Source organism: Vicugna pacos, chromosome 1 (genome assembly GCF_048564905.1).
Source record: "Vicugna pacos chromosome 1, VicPac4, whole genome shotgun sequence".
NCBI classification, from domain to species: Eukaryota; Metazoa; Chordata; class Mammalia; order Artiodactyla; family Camelidae; genus Vicugna; species Vicugna pacos.
Window position 1 is genome coordinate 14,012,888 of NC_132987.1, and position 25,187 is coordinate 14,038,074.

General features: G+C 46.6%; 1 protein-coding gene across 1 annotated transcript; it reads left to right on the forward strand.

The window, feature by feature from the left end:
• Nucleotides 1-1,311: 1,311 nt before the first annotated feature.
• On the forward strand, nucleotides 1,312-24,506 carry BFSP2 (beaded filament structural protein 2). Its single transcript, XM_072954048.1, has 6 exons — nucleotides 1,312-1,487; nucleotides 1,821-1,977; nucleotides 3,004-3,165; nucleotides 16,268-16,399; nucleotides 21,787-22,007; nucleotides 24,218-24,506. Exons 1-6 carry the CDS (start codon nucleotides 1,477-1,479, stop codon nucleotides 24,219-24,221), a joined length of 687 nt encoding a protein of 228 aa, XP_072810149.1. The 5' UTR covers nucleotides 1,312-1,476; the 3' UTR covers nucleotides 24,222-24,506.
• Nucleotides 24,507-25,187: the final 681 nt, after the last annotated feature.

Genomic DNA, 25,187 nt, shown 5'->3' on the forward strand with positions numbered 1-25,187 from the left:
GTCCTGGGGGTTGAGCAACTGGGTGGGCGATGGGATTGTTAGTCCCTAAATCGGCAAAAATGAGGAGGAAAGGCATACAGTTGGGAATCTTCGGGGAAGACCATGGTCCCACAGCCATTCTTAGGAATAAGAAGGGTATCATGATGAAAACAGCGATCTCTGCATCTTCCCAGACCCCTCGTCATTTCCTTTCTCTAAGACTAAGCTTCTCCACCTGCTACAAGACTCTCCATTAGTGGCCACTCTGGAGTCAAGGAGACTCAACCAGCCAGGGTTGCCGTCCTGCCCAGCACTGGTAGCCAAGGTCACAGGTACACAAAGAAGTGAAGCCAGTATCCAGCCACTGACAGCTCCCTGTGCAATTAAAGACAGCTGCCAACAGACATGAACCCATTCACACTAAGTTTAAAGTAGAATGTATTTAGGAGTGAAATTAAGGTAGGACCTGCCTGAAATTTCTTTCACTCATTCATTCGTTCATTTGTTTCTGCATTTGTTCATTCATACATTATTTTGCCTACCTGGAAACCAATGTATATGAAGAATGGAGGAAGGAACTGGGAATGCATAACCTGATGAAGAAAAGGCTTGGAGGAGTGGAGGGGGTGGAGCTGGGGGGATGAGAATGTCTCCAAATATTTGTAGGACAGCCAGAGGAAGGACTAGACAGAAGGAACACCAGCTGGCTGTTCCAGCTGGTAAAACTCAGACTCTTACAGGAATGGAGACTAAAGGGCTCAAAGGAAGAAATTTGCAGTAGTTAGAACTGTCTAAAAAGTGGCATGGCGGCCTTGGGAGGTGATGAGTTCCCATCTCTGGAAGTACTGAAGCAGAGACCACATGATCACCCATCAACAATGCCATCAAGGAATTGTCACCGGGCAGGAGTTTGGATAGTTGAATGCTAGTCCCTTAAAATTCTAAGACCTTAAGATGCTTTCTGGAATGGGAGGTGTGCGTGGATGAAGGTAAGGGGTGAGATGTGGCTGAGCGGAAGGCCCTGGGAGGAAAGGAAGGACACTGGGAGAAATTGGCAAAGATGCTGGGTAGTTGTTACGGAAAAGGGCCTGGGCAAACCAGAGATTGAGACAACTCAGAGGGGCTAGTTTCAGACTTGTGTCTGCGTGTGAACGTGTGCCTGTGTTAGCGCATATTTCACACGTGAATCCAGGTTTCCGGTTTCCCCTGAAGAGATGCGCACAGCCCTTCCCACACAGCGGTGGAGGAGGTGGGGTGCTGGGCAGCAGCGCCCCTGTCGGTGAAGCACGCACTGTCCTTCGCACGTCCCCACCTCTCCCTGTTGCCTGGACTTCGTCCCTCCTCTGCATTCCCCACACGGTCCCTGAAGGCATTTGGGTTTGCAGCCTGGGTCCTGAAATTTTACGCGGGCTCTTTGGAGATAAGAATCACGTTCTTCATTTGGGGATCACCAGCACGGAGCCTGGGACTCGGCAGACTCTCAGTAATGTTCATCAAATGATTCTCAGGTGAAAAGGATGGCAAATCAGGATAATGTTAACAGTTCTAGTCCCCTTGCCTGGATCTGAACTCTTGGAGATGCTTTCTCTAGAGCTCTGTGCTTCCCACTAGTGGGAACGAGGCTGGCGCCCGGTTAAGCCAGGTTATCAGAAGCTGGCTACGATCACTTTCATTTTAATAAATCAACATGTAACAATTGTACAAACAGCACCCTCTTGGAACAGGGACTTTTAGCTTTCATTGCCTAACTATCCCCAAATTGGCCTGTTGGTCACATTTAAAATCTGATTATTTTTCTCTGAGGTTGCCCCGCTCTGCTGATTGAGTTCCTTTACCTGCAGGTATGAGAATGAGCAGCCATTCCGGAAGGCAGCGGAAGAGGAAATTAACTCTCTCTATAAAGTCATCGATGAAGCCAGTTCAACCAAAATGGATCTGGAGAGTCAGATAGAAAGCCTGAAAGAAGAACTTTGCTTTCTGTCAAGGAGCTATGAAGAGGTAGGTGGGGGCTGGTGGCCACAAGACAGGAGGGGCTCACCTTTCTGGCCGAGCTTCACTGCACAGGCCACGACAGCCTCCCTGCATCTCTTGCCCAGAGCTGCAGGCAACACGCCAGTAAAATCCTTCCAAATCCTTGTAGTGGGTGAGGGTATCCTGAGTCTCAAACTCAGACAGCTTCAGGGGCCAGGCTGGTACATAAATGGGCTCTTTGGAGATAAGAAGGTAACTGGTCCAAGCAGTAGTGAGTGATGGAACTGGTATTGAATCGGTGGGAACTTCCCCTAGACTTTCTATTTCAGACTTTTTTTTTCCCAGACTTTTTTTTTTAAACACTCTATAGGACAAACAAAATAACTCTGAAAGTAGATCTAGACTGTGGTGTGTACACACTCGTCAGTGAAATTAGGTCGGATCCCTGAGCGACAGGACTGAAGGGGACCTCCAGGGGTGATGTGGTCCAGCATCCCGCACAACTGCACTGGGCCTAAACCACCTCACACCTGTCACTGATCCACCGTCTAAAGTGCTTGCAGCTGAAAAAGTCAAAACTCACTTCACCCTGTTCACATGGGGAAGTTCCTCTTTTTGTCTAACCTTAAGCTAAGCAGGAATCAATAAGCCCACTTCCTCCCATTCTTAGCTCCATGGTTTGTCACCACTCTGACAGTAACCTTTTAAAAACCCCACCGTTATCTTTAAATCTCTTTCCACCTACTCTGACTTGATGACATTCACACAGTTCATCCTGCCACTGTTGCTCACTCAGTGTTGTTATTTTGTTATTTATTTCTTTTTATTTCTACTTTGGGTGGGCCTGGGCTTGTGAAGACCAGCCTAGGAAATGCATCCTGGGAAACAAATATGGCACCCACGCTGGGAGGAGCACCCGGGCGTTTGCGTGTCTCTGTGAAGCCCTATGTTTGGCAGCAGCAGTATTGCCCACGGAGCTGGGCTTCGGCTGGCTAGAATTCTGACTTCTCTTTTCCTCTGGAACTCACTGGAGGTTTATGTTGTCATTTTCAGGATGTGAAAATGCTGTACAAACAGCTGGCAGGATCTGAGCTGGAACAAATGAATGTTCCCATTGGCACTGGGCTGGATGACATCCTTGAGACGATCAGAATTCACTGGGAGAGAGATGTCGAAAAGAACAGAGTGGAGGCGGGAGCCTTGCTGCAAGCCAAGGTGAGAGGCAGGACCGGCATCCTCACTCTGCCCTGTGCAGGAGGAAGCCAAGCGAAGATGAACAGCAGCCAAACTGCAAAAGAAGGAATGCAACCGTTTCAGCCTCATCAGACAGAAAAGAAACGCGATTTAAAACAATAGCTTTTTATCTGTCTCAATGCAGAAAATGTTTAAAATGGTAATAATGCTGGCAAGTATGCGGAGAAGTGGGTGCTCTGCTGTGTTATGGGGGAGCACAAAGTAGTGTGACATCTTTGAGGAAGGGATTTGATCAAGTGTATCAAGAGTCTTAAAATGTTCCTACTTACCAGTTGAATGATCTGGACCCCATCCTAAAGATGTAATTGAAAATACAGGTAAAGTATACATCCAAATATACTCAATGAAGCATTTATTATTAGAAAAGTGAAAAAATTGGGAGGAAAAACAGATAAATGTCTTTTTTTTTAATTGAAGTATAGTCAATTATAATGTGTCAGTTTCTGGTGTATAGCACAATGTCCCAGTCATGCATAGACATACATATATTTGTTTTTATATTCTTTTTCATTAAAGGTTATTATAAAATATTGAATATAGTTCCCTGTGCTATACAGAAGAAACTTGTTTTTTTAATCGATTTTTATATATAGTGGCTAACATTCGCAAATCTTAAACTCTCAAATTTATCCCTTTCCACTCCCTTTCCCCCAGTAGCCATTAGATTGTTTACTATGTCTGCAAGTCTGTTTCTGTTTTGTAGATGAGTTCATTAGTGTCCTCTTTTTTCTTTTTTTAGATTCCACATATGAATGATATGGTGTTTTTCTTTCTCTCTCTGGTTTACTTCACTTAACAATGACAATCTCTAGGTCTATCCATGTTGCTGCAAATGGCATTATTTTATCCTTTTTATGGCTGGATAGTATTCCATTGTATAAATATACCACAGCTTCTTTATCTAGTCATCTGTTGATGGACATTTAGGTTGCTTCCTTGTCTTAGCTTTTGTAAATAGTGCTGCTATGAACATTGGAGTGCATGTATCTTTTCGAATTAGAGTTCCCTCTGGATACACGCCCAGGAGTGGGATTGCAGGATCATATGGTGAGAATGTTTTCAGTTTTTTGAGGAAAAATGTTTAGTAATAGGAGAAAGATTAAACAACACCTAACCATGCAATGAAATATCAGGCAGTTATTAGAAATGATATTTATGAAGCATTTACAGCAATATGGGAAATGCTCTTGCAATAAAGTGAAATGGGGAGTGGGGGAGAATGCAGGTTGGTGTGTGGCAGAGGCCAGCAAACTTGTTCCGTAAAGGACGAGATAGTAAATAGTGAGGTTTTCTGGGTCAGATGCCTCTGCTGCAGTACTCAGCTCTGCCACTGTGGTGTGAAAGCTGCCATGCACAGAAGGTAACCAGTGAGCACGGCTATGTTCCAATAAAACTGTATTTACAGAAATGGGAGGTGAGCTGGCTTTGGCTCTCGGGCTGCAGTTGCCAATCCTTGCTATAAACATTAGGTAAAGCATTCAAGCAAAAAAAGTAGGCATCAAGAAAAGATCAGAAAGCAGTTTATTGTACTTCAGTTATACCTCAATAAAGCTGAAAACAAAAGTTCTCCCTAAAAAATTTTTTTAAATTTAAAAATCAGAAAGAAAACACTAAAATGTAAAGGTGTTACATGAGCAGTGGTTGCCTGTAAATGAGGAACCCATTCCACGTAGAGATGTTTTCTCTTGCTTGCTTTTGAGTATTTCTCCAGTTTTTTTAAGTAGTCTGAATTTCTTAAGTAGTCAGGGAGAGAAAGCATCTTTTTTTAAACCTCATAAATAAGAAAGGAATTAATCAGAAGACCGAATGCATGAGTCTGTTCTTCCCTGTCCATCTCCCACCCATTCATGACTTTGGCATTCTGAGGCAGTGGAAGAAATGAACAGACAAGGAAGGAAGGTGTGAAGAAAGTGGGAAAAATTAGGTAGCATTTGAAAGAAGGCAAGACAGCTGATCCTGAGCTCTGGGTGACTCCTGAGTGTGTCTCAATCCTGGCTGCACAGCAAAATTATTTCAGAACACTTTCAAAAACACTCAGGCCCAAGACCAATTCAATCAGAAGGAGGAAAGGTTTTTAAGCTCTCTGATGAGTCTAACACACAGCCAAGGTTGGGAACATGCGAGTTGAGAAAAGCTACCAAAAGAAAACCAGGGGAACCTTTTCTATTCTTTCTGCTCCCAGCCCCCCTTAACCTCTGCCCCTCAAGGATCAACAGGAAATTTCCCCACCGGTCTTTACAAGTCTGGATCCCCTAGTGTTCTCCAGCCCAGAAAACGTATTCCACTCTCCAATTCTCCATCCCCTACCCCTTTCCAACAGCTTTTCTGTCTAATCTTCATTTCTTGGGCCAGGTCACAACAATTTCCATGGCAAACAAGAAACTTCACGAAATGCAGCCGCCACAACCAGTGAGAGGTGGAACAACACAGAGAGAAAGTGAAACCAACCAGAGATTTGATTTGGGTTGATTGTTTCTCAAGGGATCACAAATATTTATAATTAATGAACCTAGAGACCATCAACCCATTCCCTGATTTTAGAGGTGAGGAAACTGAGTCCCAGAGGGGGCAATTGATGTCCTGAGGTCACACAGCTTGTTGTGGCAGCACCGTTCAGCTATCCTGGCTCTCATTCCAGGGACATTTTCTCTGCATTGGGCTGTCACTTCTCCTTGGCTCTGTTCCCAAAGCTAAATCACAGTGGCCCAGCCGTTTGAAAAGTTACTTCTGTCCCAACACTCCTGGGGGTCTATACTGCACCATAGTGATTATCTCTTTGGGAAATCGGGGAGGGGCATTGTAATCAACAGCAATAAATCCTGCATAGTGTGCAAAAGGAAAAAAACTGGTCATTATTATTCATCCCTCACCCTCCCGAGAATCATCACCAGCCCAACAGTCACTCAAACATTAATTCTGAACAGATTCATTGGTGTTTCATTAATAGAGTAATCTGAAAGCTGCATCTCAGAGAAAACAGACAGTACTTGTTTCATTTTGGCTGATGCTGCCCAGACCTCTTGCAGAGAGGCAGAGCTGAGAAAATATTTGCAGAATGAGTGAATTCCTCTGATCATCAGCAGAGATCAGAACTGACAGCCAGAAATCCTCCAATAAATAGTTTTGTCAGCTGCCATCATGCCCTGGGGGCTGACTCCTGCCCAGCCCAGCCCCAGCATCCCTTGTCGGTTTCTTGGCGGCCAAGCATAAATGCGAAACGGCTCAGCACACGCTGCTTTCGAAACCTTTTACAGAGAGAATATAAACATGTAGTTAATTAGCTCTCAGCCCGCAGAGACTGAACATTAATTGACGTGACTAATTTATATCTTCATTTAGATTCCCCCAGAAACTGATCCTGAGACAAATATTGAAGTGTAGGTGGTTTGTTTGGAAGTTGGGGGAAGTGGAAATGTGAACCAACAAAGAACGCGTTATCCAACCAGCTCTGTCTGTGGGAGCCTGGAGCACCCCCAGGGGCGTCTGGGGAACAGCACAGAATAATGAGAGAGGGGAGAGGCAAGGGAGCTGGGGTAATAATACCAACTTCCCTCAGTCATCTGCTATCTGCTAGCAGAGTGACCTTTCAAGGACTTACTTCTGAGGGAGCCCACAGGCAGAGGTGCGGAATCTGGCCATGGGAAGGAAGCCGGGGAGAACTAACACATTAAGGCCCAGGGGATGAGGGTGGATGCCATCAGCCTCTGCTCCCATTTGTCTGCCAACTTTTCTTATTTCTTAATCAGCAAAAGCCTGTAAAGAAGCTCTGCTAGGTTCTCTCCAGCCAGGATGTTATAGATGTCGGGGACCTCAGTGGTCTGGTTTTTGGAGAATCTCAAGTTTCAGGATTCAGTGGTTAAGGGATCAGGTGGGTCCAGAGAATTTCCAGAGGGTCTTAAAGTCTAGTCCTTCCTTTCCTGTTTTTTGTGATTACCTGACTCAGGGTATTTGGGGATGCTTCAGGAACCTCTGACGGCATGCCACACCACGCTCCGGACCTCCTCGTGAGCCATGGAACACACTCCCCAGTCTCAACTAATAGACTTTAAAAAGGCCGCCTTGGGGAATACTGAAGGGCCACTGTTACTCACCTGTTTCCTAGATTCATACACTGAGATATTTCCATTCTGGGGAGTCACAAACAAAAAAAAAACAGTCCTAGGTGCAAGGATGCTCCACCCTGACCTTGGGCGGATTAAGATCTCTCAGTGCCCTTCTTCCTTAAAACTTTGGTGGAACTTATGAGTGCGTTGAAGTCATCCGTCAGTCATTGATAGAAGACCCAGAATTCAAAAATAAAACAGCTGTCCATTTGTGCCGGCTAGACCTTTGGCATCCTGTCTGCTCATTCAATCTTCACAGCAGCCTCAAAATCAGGAACTATTGTTAGTCCCATTTTACAGATGTGTTTCCTGCTACAGGAAGGAAGGAAGAAAGGAAGAGACGAAAGGAGGGAATGAGGCGAGAGCTTCTAGTTTCTCTGTGGCCAGGCTATTTCCACTAAGTTCTTTCACAGATGCAACCATTTCAAAGGTCCTTTATCATCAACAGGAAAATGATGTTCTGGGTAGCCAAAAAGACACTTTCAAGAGTATTACGTAGTAGGGGGAGGGTATAGCTGAGTGGTGGAGTGCAGGCTTGGCATGCATGAGGTTCTGATTTCAATCCCCAGTACCTCTGTTAACATAAATAAATAAACCTAATTGCTTCCCTGTCCAAAAAACAAACAAAACAGTAAAAAAAAATTTTTAAGAATATTATACAATTACAGTTTCTTATGATCTTTTCCTTACAATATATGACCCTCCTGGAAACAGCCACGTTGCAGGCTAAGGGCTTTCAAAGTTTCTGAATCAAGCTGCTTAGGGTTCAAAAGGTAGACCTTCCCCACATCAGTTGCCAATGATGGGATTGGAGGCTCTCTCCACAAATCCCAGAAGCCGCATCTCTGTCCCCTGTTGACTGCAGCTGGGTGATGTGTAGGATAACCAAAGGCTTATTCAATTACCAGCATGAGCTGGTGTCGGGGGTTGGGAGGCGCCGGTGAGTCCCTCGGGGCCAGTAACTCCACAGCAAATAGATTGCTTCCTGACTACCTGCCCTGCCCCGACAGTAGGTCTGCACTTGCCTCAGATCAGTTTAAGGCATTTGCGGTCAGAAACTTGAACTGAGCCGTAACCATCATGCCTCAGATGGTCAGGATGACAGACTGTGGAGACAGCTAAGAATGAAGAGAGGTGAACAGATAGAGATGAATTGTGAGGTTTCTGGTTATTGATAATCTTAGGGCTGGAAGAGACATCAGAGACTGAACTTCATCAGAGGCAGTGCCTTCTTATAGAAACTTCTGCAGTGATGGCAGCAGTCCAGTGTGCTAGCTTGGCTGCATGTGGTTATTGAGTGTCTGAAATGTGCCTAATACTACTGAGAAACTGAGCTTCCAATTTAATTTAATTTAATTTAATTTAATTTAATTTTGTGTAAAAGCAACACGTGGCTAGTGGGCAGCATAGGTCTAGATCTACCCATGAAGAAGCTAGAGACCTTGGATAGCATGTCACCCTGTCATTCATATTTACAAACAATAACTTGTCCTGTTGGGGCAAATGTAGGCTGCTATGTCTATGCCTTTTCTTTGCTTGCTTTTACCAAAAAATGTCTGTTTTCTAGGAGATATAGAAATTGTATTAGATGGATTTCTGCCACTCTGAGGTGACTGGCTCTAGGCTGCAAGATGGCCTGATGTGGTACTACCATGACGGCCACCCGGGAGAGCTCCTTTCAAGGAGACGGAAACCACATGGCCTGCTAATCCTGAAACATTTACTGTCTGGCCCTTTCTAGAAAAAGATGCCAACCCTTGTTCCAGCTAATGGGTATCCCATGCCCCCCGATGAATATTTAGGTGGCTTCCAATGTTTTGCTATTATAGATAAGACTAGTCACTAGCTTTGTATGTCCCTCATTTCCCAAAAGAGAAATGGATCTGTTGGATAAATGTGTAGATACGGAATTGCTAGGGCAAAAATTATGTGCACGGGTAATATTGATACATATTGCCAAATTTCCCTCTGTAAAGGTTACAGCAATTTACATTCTCATCAGAAATGTTTGCGAACGCCCTTTCCCCACACCCTCACCTGTGCTGTGAATTCTAACCCTTTGTGATCACTTGGTGAGCTTTGCCGACATTAGAGGTAAAAAATGGGTTTTCAGTGTCCTTTTATTTTGCGCTTCTCATGTTATAAGGAAGGTGGAACGTCTTTTTACTGGATTTCATCCATATGTGTTTCCTCACGTACTATCACATCATATCTTTTGCCCATTTGTGTTAGGTCTCGGACTCCTTATTACTGGCTTGTAGTGGCTCTTTGTACATTAGAGAAATTAGTCCTCTCTCTCTGATGTAAGTTGCAAATATACCCCCAGCTTGTCATTTGTCTTTTTGCTTAATTTATGACAGTTCTGGCTAGCTTTCCAAAAGATGTTGTTAGGCAGGAAGGAAGGGTTATTACAGGAGCCAGGAGGCCAGGATTTGATTCCTGTCTCTGTGTGGTGCAGCCCAGCTGGTGCTGTTGGGGGAAGTGGGTGGGGAGTCAGAGTAGGGAAAATAAAGAGACTGTGTCATTGAGAGAGGCATGTCCTTTGCCTGTTCTGACCCCACCACCTGGCTCAACCACATGCATCGTAGAAGGACTCCCAGGTCCTCATCTTCTGTCGTGTGTTTTCAACCCCACGACCGGTCAACAACCAGTTGTGTATCAATGCCAGGGGCCACCCACCACTGCAGCCTCGTCCTCACACCTTCTGCTGGGGACCCTTGACTCACTGCCTCATTCAGACTCCACTTGCCAAGCACAGACCAGGCTCCTGGCCCTGCGCTTGGCGCTGTGGACACGAAGTCCACCTGATTCTGCTGATCTCAAAGCTGTCTTAGATATTTCTTAACAGGAGCTCTTTTCCATGAAAGGCATAGGGCCCTTACTTCTAAACTAAGAGATCTTCAAAGACAAAACAACGCAGATCGCTGAGAAATTCAGGTAGGGTGGCTTGTATTCAACAGAGTAGCCTCCTGGCAGGGATGAAGCAGAGGCGTCCCTTTTCAGGAACAGGATAATCTCCACGAACCAGAACGAAACTGCTGTCAACTAGACTTCTCTGATAATTATTTTCAGAAGCAAATGTATCTTTCCCCTCAGAATAACCCCCACTGCAGAGCCTCCCCCGCCCCTTTCATCGGCAGGGCAAGCTTGCTCATGACCAAGAGGGCAGCCAGTCCACCAAGCCACGTGCTCCTCTGTTTCTTTTGGCAGCTTCGACTGAGGCTGGGAATTGGTCCTGCACCCTAAAGAGAGCAGCTTCAGCAGCCAAGCAGTTCTCGTGTAAATTCAAGGAGAGACTTGGCTCAGCCTCCCCTGGCCAGCTCTTCCGTCAATGTTGATGTTTCACTGAGACATCTGCTTCTTTTTTAATTCCCTGTAAGGAGATCTTAGGTCTCTGGTGAAGACGGGATGGCATCCAGCCTCCTCCCCCATAAATCCTCCATCCGGCTGGGGTTGTTCAGGTGTGCGTGCCGCCTGTCAAAAGCCATCCTCAGCTAAACAACACCAGGTGACTGTCAAGTACCTTACAATCGCTATAATAATGACAGCCAATCCACCTAAACAGGAGACTTAATTCCATTGCTGGTAGCTCTTTCTCCTCCGTGGTTGCTGACATGTGCCTGGGACACATTGTAGACCCTCAATAAATGATGTTGAGCATGTTCTAGGTGTGAAAACCATGTCAGGTCCCCAGGAGGGGTGAGTAGAAAGTTGGTCCTGCCCACCAGGTACTACGTCTCATGCGAGGGTGGCTGGGGGGCAGGCGCAAGGCAATGGGCAGAGAGACCACTGCTCCACAAGGACAAGCAGGGCCAGCAGGGCGTTTCTCAGTGTTTGCCACGTGCCAGACAGTGTCCTGAGCTCTTGACAGGTCTGTTCTCATTTCATCTTCCCAGTATGAGCTAGGAATTGCGACTTTATCCACTTTACAGAGGCGGAAGCTGAGGCTCGGTGAGGTTGGGTATGTTACCCACGATCACACAGGTAGAAAGTGGCAGAGCTGGGATTCAAACAACACGTTCTGACTATAGAATCAACACTCGTACCTGCGAGGCTGACCTGGAAAATCACATGAAGTGGAGGGAGCCTTGATTCATCCTCTTTTCTAAGGATGAGCCAAGGACATCTTGTGTGAGTTTGGGAGGGCTTTGCCTTGAGGGGCCAAAACGTTATGCCAGACTCCCGTCAGGATCTCTCCAGACCACAAATCTGTGCCTTCTGTGTGGATAAGAGCAGGGACCCCTATGTCCCCTCAGGGCCCACTGCTTTCCCTTCCTCTGTGACAGTGACCATAATGAGTCAGTGTGATCCTGTGGGGTCTGAGAAACTTAAGAGCAAGGCAGTTAGCTGTACTCTGCATTGGAGCAAGCCTCCTATAAAGCTGTTCACCAGCTGCAAAACCAGTGAGCCTGTGACTTCATGTGCACCAACACACCCATCTGTACATTTTAACTTGAAAATTTTTACCATATTTCAAAATGTCAGCATGCTCTCCTGCCCCAGAAACATAGATGGAGTGCAAACCTGGGCAGTCTAGCTGCTGCACAGTGGAGCCAAGATTTTGAGCTGGTTTGAAAGTCTGGGAACTAACATCCTAGCAACTGCTCTGAGAACAGTACACAGCCCTACCTTCCCTGCTCAGGGGCTAGAACCACACACCTACTATTTGGTGTGTGAGGGGACACCTGAAGGCATTGCGTCGAAATGGAAACAAAGGTAGAGTTATTATAAAAATGAGGAAACATAAATCTGAAAAGCCACTGGGGAAGAATACGTAATACTTTTAGGTGAGTTAAAGCGAGGAACTGTCCCCAGATGAAAGGCAAATGTCACTTGTGGCAAGCTGATCTGAGGTTTGGGACATGCTCTAAAACAGCACTGACACTCATAGTGATCAAATTCATTTCTTCTTCTCTTTCAAGCTTAATTAAACAGTATAAGAAAATTTCCATTTGGTGCTGGGAGGTTATTAACCCTTCTCTTATACTCATGAATCTCACCTTTCAACAAAGAGAAAGCCAGCTTTGAGACTCAGCAGCTTGGCAGGAAACATCTGCCATCAAATAATAGTGTTTTGTTTTAATTTTATTAATTTTTCAGTTATCTTCTATCTATGGCAAGTGATACAGTTTTATCAGTTTGTACAGCAATCCAGAACTTGGCTTTCAAAGATCAGTCATCACGGGGAAGTTTTAAATGCAGATCCTTGGGCCCCACTCAGGATCCCCTGAATCAGAACCTGCATTTTCATAAGATGCCCCAAATGATGCTGACGCATATTTAAATTTGAGAACTTACCTACAGTTTCTGTTACAAACAAACAAAAAAAGTGAACTGGTTTAAATAAAAATAGTGTGAATTTGTATTCAGATATGTGACAGACCACGCAGGGTGTCCCAGAATGTTTTGGGAAGCACTTGGGTACGATGTCTTGCTAATGGAATTAAGACATGGGGATTCATCCCTCAGGAGACTAGGACACACCACTGAGCCGCGGTGCACAAGACAATGTCTGGGTGAGAGGAAGGGCAGATCATACTGGGCCGGGGCTGGGGCTATGGCCTTGGCCAGCAGCTTCACCCCAGAGCCACCCACCAAGGCTTTGAAACGTGCTTGCACGGGACTGACTCCCCCGCATGCCCAGCTGTATACCCATACTGTGCTGGTGACGTTTCACAGCTGCTCTCTGCAGGAAATCTAAGCATATGTATTTATATGCCAGTCAAATTCATGATACTACCTAAAGGCAACATAAAAGTTTCTGTTGACATTTTCTTTATACAATTTTAGAAATAGCAAATTTTAAGATAAAATACCTTGTTTTTCCACTTGCACCTATAACTTCAGTGTGACTTGCTGTTTCTTTGGAGATCCACCAACCATTTTTACAATCCTGTCATCAGCAGTAATGTCACAAGATCAGACTACAGAAAAATGCTCGATTATTAATGTCTGACTAAGCAAAAAGTCACTCACATCACTGATGAATGAGGAAAGCTCTGCTATGAATTTTCGCTGACCTTAGTGAGCTCACTCATCAGTGATGTGAGTAACTGCTTTGTGAATCAGATAATAATTTTCAGATACTGGAAGAACATTCCCTTTCATTTTGGTGCCATCCGCAATGCTATAGCCACAGAAATCACCCATTTTTAAGTTCCATCTGCATTATTAACATTTTCTGCATCCCTTTCTCAAGTCTAGACAATCAACAAAATAGTCATTCAATCCCTGATTTGTAGTGTTTGCCAATTTCCATGGTGTAAATTTTGGCTGATTTCAAGCTACTAACTTGATGTAAATGAGCAGAATGGGGAAGAAATGTGCAGGGACACAGCATTGTGTGTTATTTCCCCCATACGGGTACCATGGATGTAAAAAACCTCAACAACACAGGTAAGGATAAAATGGAAAATAATTAGCCAGTGATATGTTTATTTATTACCATTTTAATTTTTTTTAATTTTTATTTTTGTGGGGAAAGGGTAATAGTTTTTTTTTTTTTTAGTGGGGGCACTGGGGACTGAACCCAGGACCTTGTGCATGCTAAACAAGCACTCTACCACTGAGCTATATCCTCCCCCCATTAATTACCATTTTTAATATAACTTATTTGATTGTAAGTTGATACAATTTAATTTTGAATGATGGCTGTATAACAACCAGGTCACAAAATTTCTGAGAACGCAGCACTCGGCTCTTGTGAGTGTTAGGAGCCAGCTCTAGCTCATGGCTCCCCCTGGCCACTCTGACTCCATCCGTCTGCCAGGATACCCACTCTGCTTGCCTCCCACCCACCCACACAACCCATCCGGCCAGGCCCCAACCCCAGAGAGAGGGAGAACAAGGCTATTGATCACAGGACTTGAGCACCAGTGAGGGTGTTAGAGTGATCCAGCTTCACTTCGGGGGAGACAGCTCTAATGTGGGGAGTCTGAAGTCGAGGCACAGGTGGGAGTGGCAGCCTTAAGTGCTGGTTAATGCCGAGCTCTGGGGTCTGCTGCTGGCCTCGAGTCCCAGCTCTGCCCCTCGTAGGCCATACGGTCTTGAGTAAATAGCTCCATCTCTCTGTGCCTCAGTTTCCTCAAGTCAAATGGAATTAACAATGACACTTGAGATTTACAAATGTTAGCCACTATATATAAAAATACAATTTTTTAGAAAGTTTCTTTCATACAGCACAGGGAACTATGTTCAATTTCTTGTAATAAACCTAATGGAAAAAAGATGAAAACGAATATATATATGCATTTGCATGACTGGGATATTGTGCTGTACACCAGAGACTGACACATTGTAACTGACTGTACTTCAATCAAAATAAATAAATAAAAAATAAATAAATGGCTTTATTTTCCCAAAAGGGGAAAAAAAAAAAACAGTGACACTTGCTTCACAGGGTTGTAAAGGCTAAATGATATGTGGACTTAAAGCAGTTAACAGAGTGCTTGGCACAAAGTAAGTGCTTAACACATACTAGTTATGGTTGTAGTGTTCCACTCCTCGTGGCTTTTGCAAACTCATTTGTTGGCTGCTATTCCTTGCTACACACAGAAAATATAGACAGCCAGTGTTTGCCTGCTTTTGAGGTTCTAAAGCTTCCACGTGAATGACCTGATATGGAAGCCTCATAGTGACCCCGAGAGACAGCTTCAAATGATTATCACTCCCCAGTCGCTGTCATCTGTGGGCAAGGACAGGGACTCAGGGAGGCCGAGCGCTGGCCCAGAGACACACAGCCACGGGCCAACCAGTCAGAGCGCGGCCCACGGCGTCTCTTCTCCTTCAGCTGCTCCCAGGCCCTTAAGGGACATTTGTGTTGAGTCTTTACAGCCTTCAAACAGCAAGAACTGGCAGAACTGCTCCTGCCATGTGAGCCTTTTGACTCGGGGTGTCTCAGCCAATTAGGTTGGACTGTTTTTGCATAAGTCTGTAAATAAGTATTCGTAGGTGGTAAAAATACCAAATCCAGCAAGCCAGTGACCTAGGAGAGAAAGCAGTTTATTTTCTCCTACATCAGTGGCTTGGAGACATTTATTTCCCCAGACGGGGCTGCAGGTAAATGAGGGCGATCTCTCATGCTTCCCTTTCTCCCCAGCAAAGAGGAACAGCAGTGACCTGCTGCCCTGAGTGTGTGCGGGGGAGTCAGATTATGTCCAGCTTGCCCTGGGGAGAAGGTCCAAATCACAGGCCTTCCGTTGTGTTCACAACTGTGGCCAGACAGGTTTTTACAGAGAGTCAGGGAATGTCAGATCAACTTGGTTCACTCCTTGTTTAAGGAAGGTTATTACTAGTGCTAGAGCGGGTTACAAATCCTCTGGAGGGCAATTTAGAAACATTCATCACAATTACAAATGCCTACATTTTTCAGCAGTTCCATACAGGAATCTACCCCTCAGAGATGGTCCCTTGTATGGAAGATGAGGGATTGCGCCCTTGTTCATAACAGGCCAAGACTGGAAACAATCTAAGTGTCCGTCACTGGGGAACTTCCAAATAATTATGTCCAAACAGGGCAATACTGTGCAGCCTTTGAAAAGAATGTAATCGATCTGTATATACTGTTATAGAATAAAGTCTAAGCTGTATTAAGTACCAAAGCAAGGGGACACGATCATACGTATTTATTTACAAATATACGAAATGCCTCTGGAAGGAGATGTAACACTGGAAAGAGGAGAGCTGAGTGATTAGGGCACGGGAAGATTTATACTGTATATCCTTTAGAAGATGTTTTGAATTGTATTCTATTTGCATGCATTATATGTTCAAACTAGATAAATGTTAGCATGCAAGTTGGTGTGGGCACCTCTAAAAAAAAAGAGCGATTTTTAAATCAAACAGCTGTTTCCTCTGAGATAGAGGCAATGAAGTGGTGACTGGGGAGGGTGAGAGGGAAGGGAAGGGAAGGGAAGTTCCTGGACTCAGCCCTGCTCACCCCGAATCCTGACTGTCCACAGCAACAGGCGGAGGTGGCCCGCATGGCCCAGACCCAGGAGGAGAAGATGGCTGCTGCCCTCAGGGTGGAGCTGCACAACACTTCGTGCCAAGTCCAGAGCCTGCAGGCCGAGACGGAATCCTTAAGGGCCCTGGTGAGTGAGCTGGAAGGAGCCCTGGACTTTCCTGGGTCAAGTTTAACTCTCCGCTGTCGAATTGTAGTCATACCGGTTTCCCATCTCACAGCATGTGAGTTTTGATCCGATACCAAATCACAAGTGTCATGGACATGGTTAGTGCCCCATTGAAATACCCTTCCGCAGGCTGCTGCCCACAGATGCCCCAAGAACTGCCCTCAGCCAGAGGACACCTGGCCTAGGACAGTAGGCCCGCCCCCAGCCCTCAGCCCCCAGCCAATGCCTGACCGACAGGGGGATTTAAAAGCCCAGCCCACTTGCTTCAGAGTGGACCCCAGTCTATGGTTGGATCCACACTCCCCAGCTCAGGCTGTAGCCAGACTCCAGCTGAGGCCACCTTCTGGCTTAACATTTTCCTCTGCCCTGTCCTGCTTTCCTTGCCCCCCCTTTTCCTGAAAGGAACCCCCTAATTATTGACATGTGCCAGGACCCCTGTGTCAAGCTCTGTTTCTGGGGATTACAAGCAAAACTAGTAAGCCAGTTAGCTTTTCAGGCTCACTGTGGTTTGTGGACGGATCTCTTGCATTATTAATTATTGTTATTAGTTAAAATAATTATTAATAATACAGCAATTGGCCCTCTGATCTCTGGGATGGACTGAAGCTCTATTAGCGTGCTGAGCACAGCCCCTCCTGAATGCCCCTCCAAAGGGCCATGTGTACTGGTTCAAACCACAAGTGTGTAGGACACACCCAAGTGCATGAAGGGGTTGGTTCCCATAATCCTTGTGCAGCTGAGGCCCAAGAAGCCCCTCCCTCCCATCAGCCTCAAGTCCTGGGCTGTTCAGGTCCCCTTTCTTCCACCACCCCCCATGCACCCTCATCTAGGTACTGCCACCCACTGATGTGCTCCATCACCAAACCAGCAGCCCCACCTCCCACTGGAGCCACATCCTGACGCGAAGTTAGCTCAAGTATTCGTTCTAGTTGGTTCCCCTCCGAAGCAGCTTCTCCTCTGCCTGCTGCCAAGATCATCTCATCACCCCCAGCTTCCTTCCTTCAAGAGTCTTCAGTTCACTTGGTCCATTGTCCTCAGCCAGTGAGGTCACACAACACGCAGCCAGCTCAGGGAAGATGCTCCGTCTTGCCACAACACGGCACACACTTTGTTGTTCCACTTCCCTCTGAGTCACCCTCTGATGGGCTCTGGGTCGGTGCAGGGGGTGTGAGGAAAGGGTCTGAGGTGAGAAAAATCAGGAAAAATCACCCTAAAGCAATGCTGCTTTGACTTCAAAACTGTCTGGAAGAGATTGCATTATTCAGAGTTAAGTGAATGTTGTACTAGTCGGTTTTATTCACCTGCCATAACCCTTGATAAAATCCCAATGTTAGGAGGGCTGCCTTTTGCCCCAGTTGCTTTAGGCACAGTTAAGAGGCTGCCATTTCTTCCCCAGATGTGCTTATGGCTGCCAAAATTGCCACTCTCCTGGTAATAGAAAGTTCTAGGCAAAAGGTTAGAGATGTATCCTCAAGCCAAGACACATCATCAAAAAAAAAACGCCTGGAGAAATCACAGCCTAGGCGTCAGGTGACCCATCGCTCAGTACCTGAGCCCTCCCTGAGACTCGGGAGAGGCAATCATGAATTGCATGTTTCCTGTCGTCTAAACGCTCATAACTGCATTGGTAAAAGAAAACCTGTGCACCAATGACAGAACAAAGCAGGGGTCCTGGGTTCCCCAGGATGGCTGCTCCCAGCAGTCTCCATCCTCAGCAAGTCCCCTGCAGACAAGATGGATGTCCCCCAACCTGAGGTCTCTGGCTTCCATTTCCCACTTCAAAATATCTCTGAAGCTTTATCCACTCTCTCCTTCCTTCAGCAGACTCCACCTGTTCCCTGTTGCACCATCTGGGACATTCCTCTATCTACTGTCCCTCTCCTCTGCATTTTCAGTGTCCCTTTACCGTAGGATTGCCTGGGGGTAAAACAGAAAGTCTTCCTTTGCCAAACCTTCCATCACCACCCAACTCCAGCTTCATTTTAATGCCCAGAACTCATCCTTTGCTTTCCTACACTTGAGCCCTTGGGTGTGTTCTCCCAATGGCTGGAAGGAGACCCTTCCCCTGCCCCCTTCTCCTGCTCCTGTTGGCCACACCCCGGGCACAGGTGAGGTGGAGCCCACTGAAGTGCCACCCCCACCGCAAGCCCTAGACCCTGGCTCCACAGCTGGGGTGAACCCCCTCCCACCAGCCACCCACTCACATTCAGAGCCCAGTGGTTCGTGTGGTTATATCCGACCATCCTCTGAAGTCACGTGAACTCCTTCAGGACAGGGGCCATGTCTAATCAGCTTCATGTCTCCAAAGCACTTGGTATGGTGCTCACAACACAATTTCTTCAAAGTGCTACTAATATTGACAAGAGCATGTTCACCTACACTCTTATCAGAGCCTCATAGAAATACTGAGAAGTGGGGTGGACTGTGACTGTGCCCCATTTTGCAGGAGAGAAAACTGTGGTTCAGGGAATGGCCCATTGGCACAAGTACTAAGTAGAGGACCGCGCGCTCAGGCTGTGTGACCCTGCTAGACTGCGGCTGTCCCATGGAACTGCGGATGGATCCTGAGACCCTGGAATCTTGAATCTGGGCTCCTCTACTCACTCACTGTGTGAACTCTCTAAGATTCCATTTTCTGACTTATACAGTGAGGATCTGTTTTGATTATCACATCTGTCTGCTGTGTTAGTGGCTTAAGACAACCATACATGGTTTGTTCATTCATTCAGCAATTTACAGAGCGCTCAGCAGAGACAGCCCTTCTTTGGTCCATGTGGCATCTGCTGGGGCTGGAACATCCAAGAACGGCTTCAGCTCATGTGTCCGCTGCCTCCGCTGTGCTCCTCTCTGTCTCCACGTGGCCCCTGCACGTAGCTGGCTGTGACGGCCTCATATCACGGCAGTCTTACGTAGTTGGACTTCTGACGTGGCGTCTGGCTTCCCTCAGAGGGTGAACACAGAAGCTACCAGGCCTCAACACCAGGGTGTGAAAGTCCCTGAACGTCACTTAGACAGCATTCTGCTGGCCAGAGCGGTCGCAGACCAGCCCAGTTTGCGCAGGAAGGGAAATAGAGTCCACCTCTTGATGGGGCAGTGGCAAGGTCACAGAGAGAAAGAGCACGTGGCATGGAGATCATTGTCCAGCTGCCTTTGGAAATGTGATCTACTACTGAACCATAATGGAATTTTCCTCACAAAGTCAGTGGGATGATTAATTAGATAAGGCAGGTCAAGCCCTTAGCACAAGACTTGGCACAGAGTGAGCAGTCGATAAATGATATCTGTTATTAATTATCATGATGCAATTATTATTAAAACCACTAGTATAGTAACCCCAACACTTAAAACCCATGGTCCTCACTATTAGAACAAATGGGACAAGAAATCACACCCCGACGGGAAGACAGGAGCAGTGGCGGGCTGGCTGGGATCGGGGCTCAGGGCTCAGGGCTCAGGACTGGCTGCCTCTGACCCCAGCTGGCTCTAGGAGACCAGAGGTCTGGTCTCTGGGCCTTGCAGCCCAGGTAAGGAGCACAGATGAGCCAAGACGGGCAGCACACCCACCTACAGCTTTCAAACACAGCAGAGTTCCTCCAGCCATCCTCTCACCTTCAGGCACAGCAGACTGCACCCCCACAGCTGTGTAAGCTGCAGGCAGCCGAGCTGGGACGTCTCAGCCCCTCTGCCAACAAGTCACCGTTTGTAGTGGCAGCCAGGCACCAGTAATGGTGCTTGAGGCCCCCTGAGCTCTGTGTTCAGTCAACTCAGATCAGGAATGGAACTCAAGGCCAGAAACCACAGGAGGTCACTATTTTACTTTCTGGAGGGCTTAGCAATTCAAGGAAGTCCCTTCCAAGAATAAGTGTGCTTCTGTGATCTTGGTTTGCTTGTGGTGCTGTGTCGCTCAGTGGGCCGGGGCAGGAGACCAACAGCAGTGGTCAATCATAGTCACCCGGGTTCAAGCATCTCTGGGAGAACCAGACCAGGATGTTAGGAACATAGGTGGGGAAGCTGGACTTGGACTCTGAAGGTGGAATGGAAGAGGCATGGTACTTCTGCTAGGGGTTCCCATGAACCCACCGTGGGCCATGGGTCCTAAGTCTTCAGAAAAACATCCTAGACCTCATGGAGACGTCACCCATGAACATGGAGCAAAAACTCTAGACAGATGGTCCAAACATGATTCCATGAAAGGTTTTTCCAAATCACAGGTGTTACAGGTCTGACATCAACAACCACCACTCACAAACCAAGCAATGTCCTGATAAGGGACAGAAAGGGAGAAAACTCAGAGAGGTTGGAACAAATGATCCTCAAAGTCCAGGTGGCCATTTCCACATCCCCCCTGCCATGGAGGGGTTTTCAGATCTCCCCAACAAGATAATAACTCTACACCAGAGACTGGTCTATATTTATTGTCTACTGATCACATTTTGCCTCCTGTACCTGTACCTAGGAAGAGAACCTGACTCAACATCCTCATATCCTATGGAATGAGGAAGATTTAAATAAGCTAATGTGGTGGGCCCTGATTAACAGCAGCCAGGATTCAGGATGACGTCATGAGCAAGAATCTTCATCTCAGCCTCAGCGCTCAAAAGCGGGGAAATATGTCCTCCCGGGGGGGCAGGGTACAGAAACGTGTTTCATCGAGATTTGACTCAGTCCAGTTTAGAAAGATATTTGTTTGTTTCTTATGTGTTATATAAAAAGCCAGATGCTAAATTATAGGTGCATCATAATTAGAACTACTGAAAAATGTTAAAGAGAGAGGCACACAGTTTTTTAAAGGTATTTCATTGGTTAGCATTTCAGCTGGACAGGGGGTGAGGGTCCACAGTGGAGGGAAAGGGCCCCCAGAAGGTGAGAAATGGAGAGTTAAAAGGCCCAGAGGCAGATCAGGGAGCAAGGTTTCTTTGAAGAAACACCTACAAACTGCTTCTCGTGTGTGTGTGTGTGTGTGTGTGTGTGTGTGAGTGTGTGTGTGTGTGTACGTGCGCGCATGAATGTGTGAATTTCTGTCGCGCTCATTTTCCCTCTCTCATTCTCTCTCTCACTCATCTCTTTCTCATTCTCTCTCATCATTCTGTCTCCTCTCTCTCTTCCTGTTCCTGTCCCTCCCCCACCCCCACCCTCACCATCAGAAGGATCGGGGCATTAGAATAAACAAGACCCCGGCCTTCACAGAAGGATTTGTGATTTGCCCACTGAGCCACGTCAGCCCGTCAAGGTCATGGTGCTTGGAGAAATGGACAGACCAGGCCGATGCCAGCCCCTCCCGCTGCTCTGCCCACCTCCCTCTTCTCCACCCGTGGCCTGGGGTCCAGACCATGTTCTCTCTTTTGCAGAAACGAGGCCTGGAGAACACCTTGCATGACGCCAGGCACTGGCATGACATCGAGCTGCAGAACCTGGGCGCCGTGGTCAACAGGCTGGAGGCGGAGCTCCGGGAGATGCGCGCGGAGGCAGAGCAGCAGCTGCAGACCCGCGAGCACCTGCTGGCACACAAGTGCCAGCTGCAGCGGGACGTGGCGTCCTACCACGCCCTGCTGGACAGGGAGGAGAGCGGGTGAGTCTCTTCTCACCTTCTGTTAGTTACTTACTCATGGGTTTAAAAACAAACATTTTTTCCAACACTATAGAAGTAATTAAGGTAAAAATTAAGGTATTACTTTTTCTGTCTCTAGTACTTTGTCTTATATTTTTTGCAATATGAATCATTTCAATATGAATCATTTCCTTTGGTTTCGGGCATATGGAGGGATAGTGTGTGTGTGTGTGTGTGTGTGTGTGTGTGTGTGTGTGCGCACGCGCGCCTGCACACATGCGTGGGCATGATTTCTTTTCATTTATAATTTTTTCCCTAGAGGTAGCCATTACGTCACCTGTATACTTTATTCATTCCAATCAGCCAAAAAAAGAGAAACAGGAAGGAGAAAGGCCAAAACTCCCTAACAACCCCCACCACTCCCACATCCTAGCTGAGTACTTCCAGGATTTTTCTAGTCCTATATACATATATACACAAATACAGAGACTATAGACACATATATAGTATATATGTATATATGCATCCATATGTGTGTGGATGTGTGTACATTCACATATACAGACATACAGACACACACACAGACATACCTGTACATGTTCACACGTGCCTGGTACATACGTGGTATCTGTTAGGAACGCTTTCAGCTGCATGTAACAGACCCGAATTAATGGAGCCAGAAAGCAACTTTCCTGAAATTTTCATGTGCACCCAAAACACCCCAAACCTGGGCATCTTTTTAAAATGCAGATTCTGCTTCAGTAGGTCTGGGGTGGGGCAGGCCTGAGACTCTGCATTTCTGATCAGACTCTCAGGTGATGCCTAATCTGCTGGTCCACAGGCCACACTCTGAGCAGCAAGGGCATAAACCATGTGTACCTAAGAGTTCCAGAAATGAGGCAGGCTAGGTGCTCAGTGATGTCATTCAGGTCCCAAGCTCTTTTCCTCTCTCAGAGACATCTCCCCTGTCTTCATCTGTGTCACCCACGACTGCCATGTCCTCATGCACAGCATGAAGAAGGGGAGGGAAGAGGGGGCAGTAGAGAGCCTTTTCCCGGCATGGCTCACTCCTTTCAATGAAGGAAACATGTTTTGGGAAGGCCTTCAGTGGGCTTGCCTTTCTATCTCTTTAACCAAAATCTGCTCACATGACCAGATTTACCTGCAAGGGATGCTGGGAAAACAACTATTTAGCTTGTCCAGCCTCCATTCTGGAGAGAGACAAGGGGTTGGGAATGGCAAACATCCGTCTATATATGTTTATGTGAGAATGTGGGTGTACATACATGTATGTATACACATGCACATCTATATGCATATATGCAGTCTTTTTCATGGATAGGCATTCCAGGAAGGTATGCATGAGCCTTGGGGCTTAGCTTCCTTGGTCAGCTCTTTAAGGAAATCCAAGCCTTTTTTTATCACAACTCTATATCTTTGTATTTCCCTCCAAGGTCCCGTCTATGGCATACATTGAATAAGGAATAGAATAGCAGCTCTAAGAGACAGCGTACCGATTATGCAGTACAACCTCCTATGATTCCGGAGAGAATAAAAAGGCCAGAGCAGGAAAGGACTTGCCCGTGATCATGGGGGAGGTGGAGACAGTGCCGGACCAGAGCCCAGCTCTCCTGGCTCTGCGATGTGCTCTGGTCATCCCTTCCTCAGAAGGCAGGAGGGCCACATGGAAGCAACCTAACTTTCGCTCCTTCTGAATGAAAAACACGTCATCCAGCTCCTTTCCAGTTGTCTTTTTACTGGATTGATTTCTGTTGATTATAAAAGCTAGATGTGTGTAACAAAGCTAATTTTTTCAGATGCCTATGAATATCTGAATATACCAAGTCATATTAAACAGATACAAAAGTAACAAGGTAGGCTGAATTTACTTCAAAAATATAAGAACTCCATTTAGTGAGTGCCTGCTCTGTGCCAGCGCAGTCATAAGCTCTTTGTGACCTTTGTTCCTCCTCAAAACCCTGCCAGAACTACATCATTACCCCATTTTACAGACAGGAAAGTACCCTCAGAGAGCTGAAGTCATTTGCCCAAGGTCACACAGCTAATAACCACAGAGCAGGCATTTGAAACCCAAACTGTCTTGTTCCAAAGGCCAAATTCTTTCCATGAGACACCCGCCTTTCTTATAACCCTACTGTGATGTCTTTACTAATTTTCATCATCCATGGTTCTCTCATTCAAATGTCTTTTTTGGATTTTGTTTGTTTCAGCTAACGGAGAAACATCCTCTTTTCATGAAGAAAATGCTGCCTTCTGCACCACACGACTGATGAAGTTCCTTGAGGAGTCCCCGTCCCCACCCTGACACCCTACCCCCATCTCCCCTCACCCTCCCCACCCCCACCCTGAGCTAGATTCCCTGCTGGATTTCCCTGTTGATTCACCTTGAGCTGAAGAGCTTCCTGGAAATGGAGAGGGTCCTGCTGCCTTAACTCGAAGTTTATAGCTTGAGCAACTTCCCTCGTGCCTCTCCAAATAAACGCTTGTGTGCAACTTCCAGCCTGCCCACCTCGTTCAACTTGCTATCAGTTGGAGATGGGTATCACTTTGCCCGCCTGGCCTTTCCTCATGGGGCCATTCTTAAAGGCGTCTGGAAGGGTCCTTAAGCATGACGCCATCTGCCTCGTCGTCACCCAAGGGTCAGCTGCTCTTGGGGAAGAGTTGTGCTCGTGGCAAGCAAGTTTGCCCCTATGGGGGCAAAGACAATGATCTTGCTGAAAGGGGGGTTGGCACTGGTGCTTTATCACCTGTACCGCAACCTCAGGCATCACAGAGCATTGAGACGTCGTTAACACGCTCTGCGGGGTAATTACGTGCAGACACGCACGTCTAGCTGTCGGCACAGCACCTCTCAATCTGTTTAAAGGGAACTTCAGTTGAAATCTGTTGGGAGTGAATTAGATTGTGGTTGCCTACACTTGCAGACTCAGAATTTTCTTCCACGGTCCTTCCCCAGCCCTCTCAGGGCCCTGGCCAGCCAAATATAGTTCATGAATCTGCCACCTACTCAGGCAAGACCTCCCTGCCTTCTGATTAAAACTGAAACCACCACCTGTGTCCTAGCACAGGCTCTCAGTGCCTCCAAAGCCACACGCACACCCAGCCCAGACTTCATTTTTTAATTCTTCCCTGGAGCTTCTGTCAGTCCACCTGTCACGCAGAATTACGGACCAAAATAGC

Coding starts and splice junctions, on each gene's coding strand:
- BFSP2 (XM_072954048.1), top strand. Junction 3,166..16,267: donor GAGCCTTGCTGCAAGCCAAG/GTGAGAGGCAGG, acceptor GACTGTCCACAG/CAACAGGCGGAGGTGGCCCG. Junction 16,400..21,786: donor CGGAATCCTTAAGGGCCCTG/GTGAGTGAGCTG, acceptor TCTCTTTTGCAG/AAACGAGGCCTGGAGAACAC.